This window comes from Heptranchias perlo, chromosome 25, assembly GCF_035084215.1.
Source record: "Heptranchias perlo isolate sHepPer1 chromosome 25, sHepPer1.hap1, whole genome shotgun sequence".
Taxonomy (NCBI): Eukaryota; Metazoa; Chordata; class Chondrichthyes; order Hexanchiformes; family Hexanchidae; genus Heptranchias; species Heptranchias perlo.
The window spans coordinates 26,570,604-26,588,474 of NC_090349.1; the positions used below are offsets into that span (position 1 = coordinate 26,570,604).

Genomic DNA, 17,871 nt, shown 5'->3' on the forward strand with positions numbered 1-17,871 from the left:
GTCCAGAGCCCTTATCTTTGACTCTTCCTTGTCTTTTTTTTGTTTTCACTTTGAACCTAATCATGTTTTGGTCATTATTTCACAACTATTCTACACTCTCATTAGTTACTTGCCCCACTTCATTTCCTAGAACTAAATCAAACAATGCTGCTTCCCTTGTTGGACTAGAAATCAACTGATCCAGGAAGCAGACCTGGCTGCATCCTGAAAAGACATTCTTCACTTTGACCACATACAATACCTTTTTATTCCAGTCTAATTTGGACAGTTAAAATGACCCAATATTATTGCCCTGTTGTTCTTGTCTATCTCCCTGGATGCCGCCCCCCAACCCCCCCAAATCTCATCTCCACTGTTTGCACACCAAGAATTGTATCATTCTCCTTTCTGTTGCTTAACTCTATCCATTTGGATTTTGCCTTATTACAATCTCCGGAACGTCCACGTATTCTAGCGCTGTTGCTAATTTTCCCAAACAATGATTTGAGGGAAAGTTTGCATAATGCTGATTATTTTGCTCAGCCAGATTCCAAATTGCAGCATTTGAAATGGAGAGGTTGGAACATGTACTGTATTCAGCCATAGAGAGCCCTTTCAAGCAGTCTGAACAGGCACTGAAAGTGTGGGAGTTCTGCTGAGCTATTCTGTATCCCCAGTAAGGGTGAGTCAGGTAGTCTTGATTGGTTGTCTTGTTTCATAAATGTATATTTTCTTGAATTGAGAGCGAGGACCTAAGGATAACAGTGGAAATGGAATGGTAACACAATTCAGGTAATTTTTTATATATAGAGCATGTAGCATTTTACTAATAGAAAGTAGAACTGATTTTTTTTCCCCCTCCCTCAGCATTTTCCTAACAGCAGCTGTAGGCTTTCCTGAGGCTTTGATCCCTGTACAGCTCCTGTGGGTGAACCTGGTGACAGATGGACTGCCTGCCACAGCACTAGGCTTCAATCCACCTGATCTGGACATAATGGACAAACCACCACGCAGTCCTAAGGAACCCCTGATCAGCGGCTGGCTCTTCTTCCGCTATCTGGCTATTGGATGTGAGTACTTATATTAGAGATGGCACAGATTTGCAATCAGCCTGTAAGAGTTTCCACAGGATATATTCTTTAGCCACCTTTAGGTTTCACTGTGATGAGAATGTACACTGTTCTATTGGATATTCCTCAGAAGTATGTTAGATTTGAGAAGCTTTCAAAGTGCTAACTTTATTTAAAAAAAAACAAATAAATCCTTTTTAATTCCAGTTTTTTGGATTTGAAGATTTGAAACTTGTTTTGTGACTAAGTGCCTTGTAGAAAGTCTCTCCTTTCTTTCACCTTCCCTTTCTGCAAAAAAAAAGTTAATTTAAATCTCTTCAGTTATGAGCGAAGTATAATCATAATAGTAATTGTCTTCCTGCAGCGGGGATGATGTCCAGGGAATTATTTTATTAGGTCTTTCTCTAGAGGCATGCTCACATTACCATGTTTGCTGTGAAGTGTCTTCAGGGTGATTCTACACTAGAGCAGATTCATTGTGTGGATTCCCTACCAATATGAAAACGTGCTCTGAAAGTTTTCATTGGGAGTCCAAATAGCTAATGTGGTTTCATTAGGGCCTTGGGTTGCCTAGCAACTCTGACTGCATATATCAGACATATTTGATCTCTATTTTCATGCATTTAACAACGTACAGTAGTTTTTGTGCAGGTGAAAGGGATTGGATCTAGATGCTGTAATGTAAACAGGGTATCTTTTATCTTTAGCCTCACTGCCTGCGATAAGCTCAGGCACAATGTCAACTAAGTATGAAATCTAGTATCCCTAAAAATTATTTTAAATGAATTTATCCTTTCATCCATTTTCAGGTTATGTAGGAGCTGCTACAGTTGGTGCTGCTGCTTGGTGGTTCATAGCTGCTGAAGATGGACCCAGAATTACTTACTACCAGCTGGTAACATTTAGTTCAGTTATATTTATAACATGAAAGCACTTCAGTGTACACGTTCCCAAAAGGCTAACACTGCATATCTCCATTTTATCTTCTAGTGCTTAAAATGTAAATCTGATGCTAGGCAATGAGCCGAAACTGTTGTATGTAAAGCTGTTTCCGAAATCAAGTAATTTACCTTGACTACATGTACGGTATTAAGTAACTATGCAGGCAGTGCTAATATTTGCAAAGGCCTATACCACCAAAGACATTGTGCAATTTAAAATTCATATTGCTCCTTTTTTACTGATATTGGTGGATCATGGGGGGTAGCTGTTGCACAGGCAACCTGCCAACACTTCATCAGGTGACCTATTCTTCACATGTAAGACACAATTAAGTCTGATCTTTGTCCTCTAATGTCCACGTTCTAGCACAAATCACTGGATAATGATCGAGAGAAAACTATGGCTAATTATCTGCCTCTTCCTCCTCCTCCTTCCCCTTCCTTCTAGCTGTAGTTCACTGAGGCCAATCATGTCCCCATTGTTGAGATCAACTTGCTCCACCCTTACTAGTGATTAAACCTGGAACTTTGCTCTCCATATGAAAAAGTACTACATGGCATAACTCACTCACCCATTGAACCATTAGGAAAGTCTAAAACTGTTTGGTAATTCATGCTTGTGTATTTTGTCTTTGCTTTGCTACAGAGCCATTTCTTACAATGTGATTCAGAAAACCCAGATTATGAAGGAGTTGACTGTGAAATATTTGAATCACCTTACCCCATGACTATGGCACTCTCTGTCCTGGTGACCATTGAGATGTGTAATGCTCTTAACAGGTTAGAAAAATTACTCTGTCTTCCCTTGAAAGTATGTGCTTTCTGCTTGTAATTACTGCTGTGGGAACAAGAAAAATTAACTGATTACATTAAAATGTTTGCATCTTGTCACATTAAGGCATATGATTGAGCATTGGATATATTTATTGATCTGATGCTCATTAATTTACTGTATTTACATAATTAAATGGCAAGAATGATCATTTTCAAGGGCATACCTGTAGAAATTACAATTTTTAGTAAATTGGTTTGATCTGTGGCTAAACAAATATAGCTGGTAGCTTTAGTTATGGGATATGAAATTTTAAAATATACAACTTTCAAATGTGCAAATCACTGTTGTGACTCTGAGAATCCTCTATCCATCTTGCTAGGAATTTTAACACTAATACCAGGTTCATGTATCAGATGTTAAAAATAGTTATTTAATCAATAATTTATGCCTCTCTGGGGTAGGAAGGACCATTTGTGTTTCCAATTTCATGTGACATTTTATCATTTCAACTTTTTTTTTTGAAGTGTTACTGTTGGCCCTTGTAAACCTCCTTTCATGTAGTAGGTGTACTTTGTGTCACACAGCAGTAAAATGCTGATTCATCTCCACAATTTCCACATCAGTAGTTCTGCCTTTGTGCGGGGAGACATCATGCTGTGTTTAGGTGTTTCCACAGACTGTTGTAGGCAAAACCTGGAAGGTAGTCAACTTGTGCTTTCCTTGTACATCTCCTAGCAGCTAGCTCAAGAGTGACACTGGCAAAAGCCTTGGAACAGATTTGTGGAGAACTTTACAAAAGCCTAGGAAGAAGCTTGCTCTCTTAGGGGGAAAATGAAACATGAGGCCTAAAAATAACTGCACAATTTTTTTGGGTGGGGAGGGGAGGAGGCATTTTTTTTAAATGAAAAAGATAATATAATAGTTCCATACTAGAGCTCCAGGCATTCTGCAACATTTTTTTTCTTTAAACCAGCTTTGTTTTTGTGGATTTAATGACACAGTAATAAAGTTTGAGTCCACTGGCTGGGGAAGATTTAACCAAGCGATTCGAGGTAATTGCTGCTTTTAGGAACAACTTGTTTACTTTTTTTAACATCTTTTTTAATCTTTCAGTTTATCAGAGAACCAGTCACTATTGAAGATGCCACCTTGGGAAAACGTTTGGTTATTGGGTTCAATCTGCCTGTCGATGTCTCTTCACTTCCTCATTTTATATGTGGAGCCACTACCGGTTAGTCAGACGATATTACACTGTTTTGTCCTATCCACCCCTTCCTCGGTCACTTACAAATTTTGCATTTTACTAAGAATTCATTTGACTGTTTATTTAAGTCTGAGACTATTCTGGGATACTATGCTAATTGCTTTTGCTAGAAATAGTACTTCCCAAACTAGGTTTTATTTAGGCCATGGTTAGACCTGCCCTTGCATGTTTAGGTTTTTACATTTTTTGCATGGGAAGTTGCTGAAAGTGCGAGCTGATAATGTCAAAACGAGAGAAACGGGGACCTGAGTGAACAGGGAAGCCAACAGGGTATCTCGTAACCAATCAGATTGAAGGATTGAGAAATAAACGGCTGAAGGACTCAGAAGGAGGTGTAAATTAGATCAGGTGAATTGAACGTTAAATCAGGTACTGAAAGAGAAGGAAAGTAAGATTGGATTAAGAGAGAGGAAAAAGAGACAAAGGAAAAGTTTTTTTTTAAAAAGTAAAACATTTTAAGTTGGAAATTTTGAAAATCTCCAACAACAATTAATACCTGAAGGAATGAGACTCCACACTTGTAATAGTTAATTTTCAGTGTCAGAGGTTGATTGGCAGTGATTAACACTTATCACATCGTTAAAAGAACATTTACACTTGAAATGACCAGACTTAACTTTCTGTGGCAAGTTTAGTTCGTATCTACTGCGCAAATTCAGCAACTTCATGCATTTCTATGGTAAGGCAGGCAGCAGGGTGCTGTTTTCGCAGAGCTGCGCAACTCGGACAGCAACTTTTGGATATTTGTGTCTAACCATGCATCCGCCCCTTGCCTGATGTTGCTCTACCATTTGCGCATAAATTTCGGTGACGCCATTAGCCTCACTTATTTTGACAGCAAAATCTGGCCCAATATGTTTATACAAGCTATTCCACATTTCATAAAATTTTTGTTACATGAGGAGGGCACTCAGGCCATCACTTGTGTGCCGGTACTAACTTCCCATTTTCTTTTTCCCTGGATGTTTTAATGTTTTTCTTCATGTTTATCTAATTTCCACATAACTGTTGAGTGACTATGTGACAGAAAACAGAAAGTAGTGGTGAATGGTTGTTTTTTGGACTGGAGGAAGGTATAGAGTGGTATTCCCCAGGGGTCAGTACCAGAACCACTGATATATATATTAATGACTTGGACTTGGATGTACAGGGTACCATTTCAAAATTTGCAGATGACACAAAACTTGGAAGTATAGTAAGAAGTGAGGAGGATAGCAATAGACTTTGAGGACATAGACAGGCTGGTGGAATTGGCAGACACATGGCAGATGAAATGTAACGCAGAGAAGTGGTAGGAAGAACTAAGAGAGGCAATACCAACTAAATGGTACAATTCTAAAGGGGGTGCAGGATCAGAGACCTGGGGCTATATGTGTACAAATCTTTGAAGGTGGCAGGACAGTTTGAGAAAGTGGCGTTAAAAAAAAAAAAAGCATATGGTATCTTGGGCTTTATAAATAGAGGCATAAGAGTACAAAGGCAAGGAAGTTATGTTGAATCTTTTATAAAATGTTTGGTTTGGCCACAATTGGAGTATTGTGTCCAACTCTGGGCACCGCACTTTAGGAAGGATGTGAAGGCCTTGAGCGGGTGCAGAAAAGATTTACTTGAATGGTTCCAGGGATGAAGTACTTCAGTTACGTGGATAGATTGGAGAAGCTGGAGATGCTCTCCTTAGAGCAGAGAAGGTTGAGAGGAGATTTGATAAGTGTTCAAAATCATGAAGGGTTTAGATAAAGTAAATAAAGAGAAACTGTTCCCATTGGGTCGAGAACCAGAGGGGACAGATTTAAGGTGATTGGCAAAAGAACCAAAGGTGACATGAGGAGAAACTTTTTTAAGCAGTGAGTAGTTATGATCTGGAATGTGCTGCCTGAAAGAGTGGTGGAAGCAGATTCAATGATGGCTTTCAAAAAGGAATTGGATAAATACTTGAAGGGGAAAAAAATTGCAGGACTACGGGGAAAGAGCGGGGGAATGGGACCAACTGGATTGCTCTTACAAAGAGCCGGCATGGGCTCGATGGGCCAAATGGCCGCCTCCTGTGTTATAACCATTCTGTGACTCGGCTGCAATAGCCAATCAACATTTTGCAAGAAAAGAATCATCTTTTAACCTCTTTTCTAGTGCTTCTAGCACTAGTCCTGAAATTTTGCTTCCTTGTTACTGGTTCACTGACCAGTGGGGAGTGGTGGGGGGGGGGGGGGGGCGGAGAGAGATCTTTCACTATTTATCCCCTCAAGCCCTTTCACAGTTTTGAGCACTTGTGTTCAATTCTGATCCCCTTCTTTAACCCTCACTCCTCCAGTGAATACATCCCTAATTCAGATCCCTCATCATAATTATATCCTCTCCTTGGTATTATTATAGTGGATCAACATTTTCCTTGGCTTTGATAACAGTCCATAATTGGATATCCAAAACATCATTTAATATTCCAGTATCTTGTACAAATTCATCACCTTTGTTTTTATGTTTAGTACTCTGATATATAAAACATGAATCCCATTTGCCTTTTTTTAAAAGAGCTTTTGCTTATCTGCAGTCCCACATTTAATGTAGGTGTTGAGGTCAGACCTGCATCATTGATCAATAAATGGGTTGCTCAATTATCTTGGGCATTTGAGCACTTGAGTTCCAACCTAAAGGTTGTCTGCTGGGCACAGGTCTGTTTGATGCTCAAGTCTGGGCATTTGTTACATGTCTGTTTTACTGTGTAACTTAGAAACAAAAGAACAAGAATTGTAGAATTTTCCATAATTTTATGGTAATGCTTATTACAATGATAGAACCTACAGTACAGGAGGAGGCCATTTGGTAGCACTTTAACTGAAAATCTTCAATCTCATTCCCTCCCCTTTCCATGTATCCATATATGTGAATGATAAAAATAACTAATAAAAGGGCTTAATTTAGGATGTGTTACAATTATTTCTACTTGTACTTTCCTGCATAATTAAAGTAATTGAAAGGTTAAGTGATTTTTTTTGCTTATTGGCTCATTCTGTATGTCATTTGAGAAAAGTGTCTCTAATGACAATAAAGCAGACATTTACTTTCCTTTGTTTCTTTGCAGCTCATCTTCCAAATTACACCATTAGATGTAACACAGTGGCTGATGGTGCTGAAAATCTCTATACCTGTCATTCTGCTGGATGAGACACTCAAATTTATTGCTCGTAACTACCTTGAACCGGGTAAAGAGTATACTCTGCCTAGTGACAAACAATGTGGTTTCTCAGCATGTACAGAGGGGATTTCCTGGCCTTTTGTGTTCATTTCTGTGCCCCTGATTATCTGGCTTTACAGTACAGACACTAATTTTGCTGAAATGTTCTGGTCTTGACTGACATAGACCTGTCGTTGGCATAGTGAAGACATGGCATTTGATTAACTTCTACCAAAATTTTTATCATTTAAACACGTGATTCCAAGAGTCTGTTTCTGCTGAATTTCATATGAACCCATGTATGGATGAAGTTAATATTTTTTTCCTGAACTCCAGAATGAAACGGGATTGATTTTTACACAATTTAAAAAAAACTTTTAAAAAAAAAACAAACTGTGCATTGATGTGTACAGAGATTAATACTATTTTCTGCAATATTTTGTTTTTGTAGATGAAACAGCATGTACAGATGTGTTCTGTTTACTAATTTGTTCATCTTTTGTGTATAAATTAAGAACCAATGAGCCGACGGGTGTATTTTTTGGCTAAAGAAATGGAACGCATACTTGAGAATGTTAAATTCTTTGGAAAACTTTTAAAAAAAAATAATGATTGCATGGTGTGTCACCGCATGGCTATTTTGGTCGGGTTCTATTTTAGACTTTATTTTGTGCCTTCTGTCAAACAGTTGTTAGTACGGAATTCATTATTTTCTGCACTCAGCAGATTACTGCTACCTCAACCAGCTTTTTTGTTTTCCTGTAATCATTTCTGTGTTCTCAACTCTGTCATGTTTACAGTCCACCCTGTTTGAGGTATGCTAATTCTTGCCTTTGCAGAATTCTCTTTCTCCCCATCTTTTCGCACCCCCCCCCCAATATTGCTGTTTTATCTCCCGATAAATTTAATGGGTATTTATTTAAAATGCTGATTGTGCTTTGTTGTAACAGTCTTGACACGTTTCCTTACTTTGTTTTGCCAGTTCACCTTGGATGTTGCTACAGCAGGGGTTAATTCACGAGTCAAAAATAAAATGTTTTAGACTAACAGAGAGGAAATTCTCAATGTCTCTCTTTTAACCAGGCTGGTTCATGTAGTTTCTTCAAATGCAATACAAAAAGCCCTGCAAATTAAATTGTTTCTAGGTCTTGTTTGTTAGACTCTTAATTGTCACATATAAACTTGGACATGGTTTGAAAAAATATTTTACTCACATGTATTTGAAAACACTTAAGTAGCTGGAAGCTAATTGTTATATTTAGATGCTTATGCTGAGCACAAAAATGCAACTGATATTTTAAAACTAGAAAATGTAGGTGCAAGCTGTAAGTAGCACATTACCAAATACTCATTTTACATATGTATAGAACTAAGTAAACTTTAACATACCATCATACTAACTGTTTACAGCTGTAATAATCTAAATGTTGGATAATGGTGTTCTAAAGCATGTTTTCTAAAGTGACATTTAAGTGAGGTGGTTTTTACATGTGTTAACAAACCTAACAATGGTGTTTTCTTCAACGCCTTCCAAAATTCATCATCTAAAGTGAGTATATTTATGTTTTGTAATTGCCTAATTCCAGTTCCAGATGTCGAACACACGTACTATCCTGAGTTTAGTCCAGGATTCTGGTATATTCGATCAACACAACTATTTTTATAGATCGCTGCTTGATTTTTCAAAACTTTCAAAAACCATTTTTAAATCTAATTTCTCTTTTGCTGTTAAACTTTTTTATTATATTTTACACTTCGAGTTAAACATAACTATGGAAATATTTTCACTAAAATGTTGGCATTCCAACATTTGAGTGGTAAACTGTAATTTATATATTTTTTGAGGGCACAAATGGCCTTTTGTATCTGAATCCTGGATCAGACTGCTTGAAGCATGCTTGTACAATAACACTTTGCTTTCATACACGTTAATCCAGATAGAAAAATAAAATGAAAGCAGTTGAGTTCCTTTTACCAGTGAAAAATCTATGTATAAAAGTGATTTAAAAAAAAATGTAATTTTAAAGTAGAAACTTGATTTTACTGCAAGAAGTTTATCAACATTCCACAAAGGAACAGACACTTCAGCTGCTTTTCAGCATTAAGTGGTAACATAGATGGCCTGTATCACTAAATGACCCATGATGCTTACATTAGGCTTGTACTGAAGCTGTTTGGATTAACGTTGACTGGTCACATTCTCTTTAAAGCTCATTGTTGCTATTGCGTGATGCTTGTTTTACTGAGGTGTGGCCAAGTGTGCATGTGAGGTTCAGAAAGATTGACCGTGGCACCTAATCTTAATCGGATCATCCCTCATTCTGAATGCCTTCTGCATCATTTGACAGCAACACTGCCCTACTGCAAATATGAACCTTGCTGTCACTGGGGAGGTATTTTGAGTTAAATTTGAGAAAAACTCTGGACTGCATTGGTTAATTGGCGCCTTGTTGATGAGAACACTTATTCAAAGACAACATTTTCCCATATACAATATTTGCTTAATGAAAACAATTAGATGAAGGCAATGTCTTTCTTGATATTTAAATACTTGTACCTTTCTAGTGGCTTCATGCCATTTGCTTTTTGGGGGGGTGGGGGGAAGGGGAAGAAAGAGAGGAGGAAGTTCTTCTAGTTTGCTAATTTTGTACCCTATAGTTATGCGATTACAGTCCAATTTAAATAACCTGCTTAAATCTGTATTATTGATCCCTCTTTTTTTTTAAATGGAACATATTCCCCCTTTTTTTTCTTCAATGAAAGTGGGTGACTTCAATGGAAAAGAAAATTAGGCACGGTGTAAAACAGGCTGCCGATTACCTGAGAGCCCATTTTGCGCTTCTGGGATAGACCAATTTCACCCCCAGTGTTTAAAAATGTAGCAGAATCAACTTATTAACCAAACAGCTATTCATAGAATCCTGTTTTTAAGAAATATTCTGAACTAAAGTGAACAGGATCTTGCCCGTAGATCTGTTGCCAATATTGAGAGTGGTGCCCAGGATGGGTTAGCCAGTTCACCCAATGGGTAACCAAACAGACTAGGCTAATCTCTGGTTTAATCCTCAGTTTGTGCTGGTCTCGGTCGTGGTCATGGTCAGGTGCTACAGTGGAGAAAATCAGTCAGGGTTCCAAATCATTAATGCTGGAAGTGGGACTGTGAGATGTTGGGTGTGAACAAAATCTGACTTGACTGACAAATACTGTGCTCAAAGTTGAAGCTCACATGTAAATAACGCTCACTTGGGTGAGATACTAGTGGACAACTGGAATCTATAGAATCATATCCTAGGAATCAACTCATTCGGGATAGGAAGGAAGAGGGAAAATTGGAAGAAAAAAATGGGGAGCGTTGCCCGCTGAAACTTCAACATAAATAACAGGGCCGGCGTTCAAACTCATGATTCTCCACACCCAAATTGCTTTTTTAGCCCCATCAAGAGAACATCTGCAAGGCCTTATCACAGGAAGGGAGAGAGGGATAGACCTTCAAGCGAGTGGTTTAAAAAAGCCCAACAGGGTGGCTTTCAGCAGATTGCCTGCTTAGCTGCACATGGCATTAAAAAAAATAATAATTTTAATGGTAGTGTGGAAAGGGTGTCTATTTTGAAAATAAAGAATTCGGAAAGAAAAAATCAATGGAAAAATTGACATGCTAAAATTGAGACAAGATTTTTTTCAATGGACTAATATGTATCCTTTTCCCATGGGACAAGAATATAAACAGCAGTGTTTGCACTTGGTGCCAGTAGTCTGTCATTCTTTTTCCCACAGTTTTAATGAAACCTGTGTGCATGTTTCATTCACATTTTTTACTGCTCCTTTAAAACGAATCTGGTATGTGGTATCTATCTGCAGCACTGTTGCTTTAAGTGTTTTACAAAACAAAGTTGCCTGTTTTAAGTTCATATTCCTCAGAGTGGCTCTATTGGAAGTGCTTTCTGTCACTGTCGGCAGGCAGTCTCCAGCACTCTGCTCACTTTCATTTCTAGAGCAGATTGTGTAGTTTAGATACTTAATTTTAAAAAAAGTTATTGGAGCAAATCAGCTGATTTTTTTTTTTTCTCAACAGGTATGGATGATGATGAAGAGGAGAACAAGTAATTCCCTTAACAATTTTCAGAAAGCTACGGTTCTTTTGTTAGCGCGTGCATGTGTGTTTTTAAGCACAACCAAGACCATTGCATGTATAATGTGCAACAATAGTATGCTATTTGGAGGAAAAGTGTGTTTAAAATTTAGGACTTCAGAGAAACTGTACATTTGTGCAATACATCCTCGTGAACTTTACAGTATTCCAGAGAAGTTGGGTTCTTGCTAAAAAGGAGAGTCACCGACTGGAGGACCCACATCTCTGTGTAAAATTTCATTGAATTTATAAATTGTACATTATGAAAATGCATGCCTTCTGTTTAAGTAACAGAATCTGTGTATTTGGTCATCAAGACAAATGAAGAACTACTTTATAAAAATGGCTATGTACAAAATGCAATTATATTTATGAAAAACTTAGAGAAAAGATACAAATCCGGAATGTTTGAACTGTAAATTACATCCTGTAGGTTGACAATTTCATAACTTCAATGTATTTTTTTCTAAGGAAAGTTTTTTTTTTCTCTTTGGTGTGAGGCAAAATGAGAGAATTCCCTCTTGCACTGTAAGTTAACTATTTTAAGTTGTAACGCATTAACAGAAGCGTTGGTGCAATAAGAATATTGTGATGCAGATTTAAAAAGAACCTTGTCAGTTGCCAGAAAACAGCATGTTTAATGTTGAAAACCTGTAAATAAGATCCTATGTTTATTTCAGTGCTGACATTGTAACATGCATCACGCAGATTTCATAAATTCAGGTAAATAAAGTTACTCTACATTACATCCTCTGTGATGTTTCCTATTTAAGCATAACCCAAAGTATATTATTCTCTCCCACTCTTCTTTCAGCCAAGTTCAAAACTGTTTGTTTGTGGTACAAGAAGGATTGGAAAATTATACATATGATTTAGGTAGCAGTACCTTCCCAGAATTTTGCACATATAAAATAGTTAAATATAGCACCAAAAATGTAGTTCAGTTCAGTAATCGTATCGCTGAAAGCTTTTCAGTAATTCTTTGGGTTTGGTTCAAGTGTTAACTTTATAATGAACACAAGGGTGCCTCCAAGTTTTGTAGACGTTTTACTGCACTCTGTGATTTCAGCAATCTCTGATCATTTGAAGAAAGGTGATACGTGACAATACACGAGGCTCCATTCTGCATTCCCTAAGAGATAGTCTGATAGAGTCCTACATTATCCTCAGGGTTCCAAGTCCTAGTGTTTGCCGCCTCATTTTTTTTCCTTGTTTTCCTTCCTAAAGAGTTTCCCCAGTATAATTGTTTTCAAACCACTCGTAATTGGATTGGAACCAACATCTGATGTTTTGAAAGTAAATGCTGTCACCTGACAGCAATCTTTGAATCCCTCGTAATTTGTTGCTTGTTCATCCACCTAGAGGGATATTTTGTGAAACCAGATTAGGAGAGCAGAGCACATAATTATAAGCCATCAGCTCAATTTAACTTAAGGAACAACTTCAAGTTAGATCAATACAATGACATAACCAAGCAAAAAGAACTTGCATTTATTTTTATTTTTAATTTGATCCTGACAAATCATGGTTGTAGTTCCAGTCTATAAGATGGACTGAACATAGTAGGTTTGACCAAGCAGCATCTCCTGAGCTATATGCAGCTCTTGTATGGCTCTTTACACCTGCCCACACATTCAGTGGCTGTGAGAGATATGTACTAAATGACATCAAGCAGATTATAAGCCACAATAATACAAGTAACCGTTTTCCTAGAGGGATCAGACCCTATCAATTTTGAGTTTTTAGTGTGTAAAGTATTGTTAGTTTTTAGTTTGTCACTTTCTTAAAAAAAATAATTGTGCAGTAAATGCAGTCTTTGATTTTGTATTCTGTGACTATTGTGTTACGTCTGCCCATTTTCAGCCAACTGGTAAATATTTCTCTGCCCTTATAATGCTGAATGTCTGATTCTTGCACCCTCACCTCGGGAGTCTTCCAAGGAACCAGGCTGTTCCTAACCTCTGAGACCTGTTCAACCCCAACACCATATCCTCTCCATCACAAAGACCACCTACTTTCACTACTGTAACATCACCTGCCTCATTTCTGCATACCCTGTTATCTTTACTGCTCATATCCTAACTCACGCCAAGTCCTGCTTGCCCATCGTCCTTGACCTCACTGATCTACATTGGCTCCCAGTCGCCTGATGAATCAAATAAAAATAAATTTACAATTGTTTAAATTCCTCTGTGGCTTTACCCCTTACTATCCCTGTAACCTCCACCAGCAATACACCCCCCTCCACCCTTACAAATTCTGAGTTCCTTTGATTCCAGCCTCTTGTGGATCTCCCCTCCCTTCACCCTGCGTTTGGCAACTGTGCCATCAGCTGCCTAGGCCCCACACTCTTAAACCCCTCTGCCTTCCCACCCCCTTCTCTTACTTTTAAGACCCTCCTTTAAAATCTACCTCTTTGACCACGCTTTTAGTCACCCCTCCTTTTGGCTCAACGTCCATTTTTTCTTACACCTATGTGAAGTGCCTTGGGATGTTTTTCTATGTTGTGCTATAAACATCCAGGTTGGTTGTTGTGGTAGTGTAATGACTAACCTCCAATGGGGTGAGTGCCCCTGGAACCCCCCCCCCCCCACCCACCCAGTAGCACGCAGGAGGGGGCTGCTATATGGAAGGACTTTGCCCAATTTCAAATTTGCTGTCTGCACTCCTGGACCTATGAACAAGAAATAGCCTCAAGGTATAATAAATAATGAATCAGTTGAAACATTTAAGAAGGAATTGGGACTGATGCTTGATTTAGTAAATGGGGATTACATTTGGATTGGGCAGATGACGAAAAATCAGGTCCTAAAATAAAACCTGCATTAAAAAAGTAATCTTGACGTACTGGATAACCATTTCTCATTGTATTTGAGAAGTCTGAATTTGGATCACTGGTTGAGTGCCTTTTTTAAAAAAAAAATTACATTTCCCCACACATGTATGTGCTGTCATCATCCACCTAATTTTTAAGTAACATCTGTGTAACTGAGGGGAGAAGAAGTTTGTACTTGGATTAATCTGCTTTGTGTGTCTTGTCTGCTGTGCGACCAGTGGTTGTGGGACTATCTGATGCGTTTGCTGGATAGTGGTGGATGAATATCTGATTCTTCCTAATCATAGGATGTCATCATTGAATTTGGCCTATAAATTCCAATTTGGACCCTTGGATAGATAATCTGTTACCCAAAATCCAAATACTTTATCTGCTCCAGCAACAAATGTTCTCCAATAGGATGTTTTCAGAAAATTAATGTTCATCAGGAATTCATTTGCAACAATGTGCCATAGAATAGTGGTCCAATGTCAGGTGCTGCAGTGTGCACAGTGCTAAGTGGGTTGCTAGAAGCTATGATGTGTGTAGTGTTCTGGGGAGTCGTGAGAGTTGCAATGTGTGCAGTGCTATGGGGACTGTTGGGAGTTGCAGTGTGCAGTGCTATGGGGACTGTTGGGAGTTGCAGTGTGCAGTGCTATGGGGACTGCTGGGAGTTGCAGTGTGCAGTGCTATGGGGACTGCTGGGAGTTGCAGTGTGCAGTGCTGTGGGAACTGCTGGGAATTGCAGTATGCAGTGCTGTGGGGACTACTAGGAGCTGGTGTGTGATGTGATGGGGACTGTTGGGGGTTGCAGTATGCAGTGCTGTGGGGACTGCTAGGAGCTGGTGTGTGGTGTGATGGGGAATGTTGGGGGTTGCAGTATGCAGTGCTGTGGGGACTGCTAGGAGCTGGTGTGTGGTGTGATGGGGAATGTTGGGTGCTGCAATGACTGAGTGCATCCTAAAAGAGTAAGAACAGAGAATAAAATGTGACGCCTCAAAATGCAGAAAGTGTTCTATTTAAAGTGTCACAGTGCAATTGATAGTATTTGGGAAGAGTCGAGAAGTTGATTCTGTTGTTGTGTTGGAGCGGTCATTCTGTTAACCACATGTTTGGCTTTAGGCAACCATGTCCCGAATTATAGCATGTAACAGGATTACACTGTGCGACTCGAGCTGAAAGTGGAAGTTTTCTTTAAATTAGAGTGTGTAATAAGGACATTTTTTTTCCCCCCCAGATTTGAATGTGTAGGTGAAGGTTCATCATCGCTCTAATGAGTTGCTAATTGTAGATCAGCTTTCCTATAATTGACCCAATTATTTTGCATAATTAAAATTCTAAAAGTTCGTGAGAAATGAGTATCCATTTCCTCCTTAAGCACAAGTAGTGTGAAAAAACAATATTTAATGGATTTTTAAGAAAAAACTTGTCTGAATCATTTAATTCCTATAATAGAAATATTTTTCTTTTTCTTTTGTTAGGAAACGGGAAGTGTGAGCAGCAGTGCATTTGGTTTAAGGCAGGGCCTAAGAGCTAAGTAGCTTATTCCATTTTGAGCTTGAGTTAAACATGTTTGAGGTTTTTTTTATATCTAACACTGTCCAATATTTTCATAATAAAATTGCTCTGTTATATTAGGAATTACACATTTTCAGGCCTCTCTACTAATGTGGGTAGTATGTGGTGTTGGAAACTAATTCTGTAGTGTCACTTCTATCTGAAAATTGAAGTCCACATTGAGTCATCTGCTTGGCATTTAAAACACAAAAGGCACTTATTTTGTTTCAGCTCAAGTGCAGCCCACCTGTATAATTCAACCATGTGGTGAGTCAGTAACAAATTCGCATTAAGTTCTGTTAGCGTATGTTTGAATTGGTGGGCGGTGCCTGATGAGGTACCAGTCAAGTAACCTGATAAGGTTATTTGTCCAGTATGCAAGGTTTGGGTTACTGCTGGGTTTAAGCAATTCATTTATTATACAACTGTATGTCTGTTTCACACACATTCCCTCTAGGGCGTGTACTGTAAATGATTTTCTATATGGGTATTTGACGTACACACCCTCTGCAGACGGTGGCTTCTGGTAGTAGAGACCAATTTTTTAAAAAAACTTTTCCAGTGAAACAAGTTGTCTTGGATTTTTTTTTTGTAAAGAATGCAGAAAGATATTTTGTTTGATATAATTATGAAATAAAGTGAAAACCAAGTCTTTTCCCTTTAGCTAGGGGGGAGGGGAGAAGAAGCCATAGCCTTAGGGTCGATCAACCCATGCAGCTCTCTGGCATCTCCTAATGATTTGTTCAGGAGTGACAATGCCCATGACCTGTAAACTGGGTAAATTGGTACAAGATGAGGAAAATGGAATCGTCCCTGTGCGTTGCTGACAATTTAGCTTCAGCTGTTGCTTCTTATGCAAAATGAAGCCAAAAAATTTGAATCAAGGTACTGCCACAGACCCTTTCAAAACACAATGTTTTCTCTCTAAGTGTTTATAGACCACAATGCATCTTTGTACAGGACGTACTACAGGAAACTGCATTATCCTATGTTAAATGCACAAAAATGAAGCATTAAAAATGTGAAACTTGCTACCTGTGTATACAAGCAGAAATCAATATGTGCTAGCTCTGAATTTTGCACTACCAGTGTTCTGAGGCCATGCAGATCTCTTCTAAGAATAAATGAGCTAACAGTGAGAGGTAAGGACAGTTCTGAATTTAATTGTCTGAAATGAGAATAGAAATTTGCAATGGAGGTTACTCATACTGGAGAAAGAATCTGCTCAAAATACACAGTACTGCTGTGCATGTCCTTCCTATGGGTAAATGGAGTTTGTTTTAATGCAGTACTGGGGCAGTTATAACAAAGTGTAAGACACTTGTTGCATAGAATGGTGGAACATTAAATACCAGGGAGGAGTCCCTCTCCCAATTCTTTTGTTGAGTGTTACTCTAACCTCATGTCATGTACTGTCACCCAGCTGAACAGGCCACTGGATGACCTGTTGGAGGTGCACCTCCCAAGCCTCTTGCTAGAGGTGACTAATGGGAAGAGCATCAAGGAGGCCAATGGTAACTCGCCACTGATTTTCCCATTCACATGGTATTGAGAAATTGCAAATAATTACAATTGAAACTGGCTGCACAAGTTGAACTTCTCGACCAGTGCCTGGTTTAAGCTCCTATGGATTCTCTCAAAAGCTTCAATGTAAAGACCAATTCCTCCCGATTGTAAAGATGAACTACAGCACAACTATTGCATTACAGATCTCACTCACTTTCTCTTCCATAGCCCCCTCTTGTCCACTTATCATTGCCTTTTTAAAAAGAAACAGCACTGAATTTCCTCCCATTGTATTTCCCTCAGTGAAATGGCAGCTTCATTGCCTAGTTTTCGCCAACACGCACTGGTACAACAAATATTTCTGCATTAACTACGTTTTATCTGCATTTACTGAGATGCAAATTATATGCACTGCATTAGAGTACATGGTACACAAATAGACTTTATCATGTTAATATTAAATGCTGTAGGCTCAAATATATGTCATTTAAAGTGACTGTGTATAAGTAAGTCTCTACTTTCTTTTCAGAGCATAACTTATTTTCAGTCCCACCGGGATTCCCTATATAGGGGCACTTTGACATGGTGTCATTCTACTTGTGTGTTAAAGATGGTTGCGGATCCCATTTTAGTTGGAGAACAAAGGGTCTGTGCAACTGCTCCCAC

General features: G+C 38.5%; 1 protein-coding gene across 2 annotated transcripts in view; it reads left to right on the forward strand.

Annotated features, from left to right (window-relative positions):
* Positions 1-12,073, forward strand: part of LOC137342134 (sarcoplasmic/endoplasmic reticulum calcium ATPase 2) — a 74,427-nt gene extending 62,354 nt beyond the window's left edge. The window contains exons 16-21 of one of the 2 annotated variants that reach the window (XM_068005825.1): positions 847-1,049; positions 1,859-1,944; positions 2,637-2,770; positions 3,879-3,996; positions 7,106-7,226; positions 11,271-12,073. In XM_068005825.1, coding sequence (XP_067861926.1) covers positions 847-1,049; positions 1,859-1,944; positions 2,637-2,770; positions 3,879-3,996; positions 7,106-7,226; positions 11,271-11,302 — 694 coding nt within the window. In that variant the 3' untranslated portion in view covers positions 11,303-12,073. Of the gene's footprint in view, positions 1-846; positions 1,050-1,858; positions 1,945-2,636; positions 2,771-3,878; positions 3,997-7,105; positions 8,257-11,270 lie in introns of those variants that run through there. The other variant, XM_068005824.1, reaches the window with a different exon arrangement.
* The last annotated feature ends 5,798 nt before the right edge of the window (positions 12,074-17,871 follow it).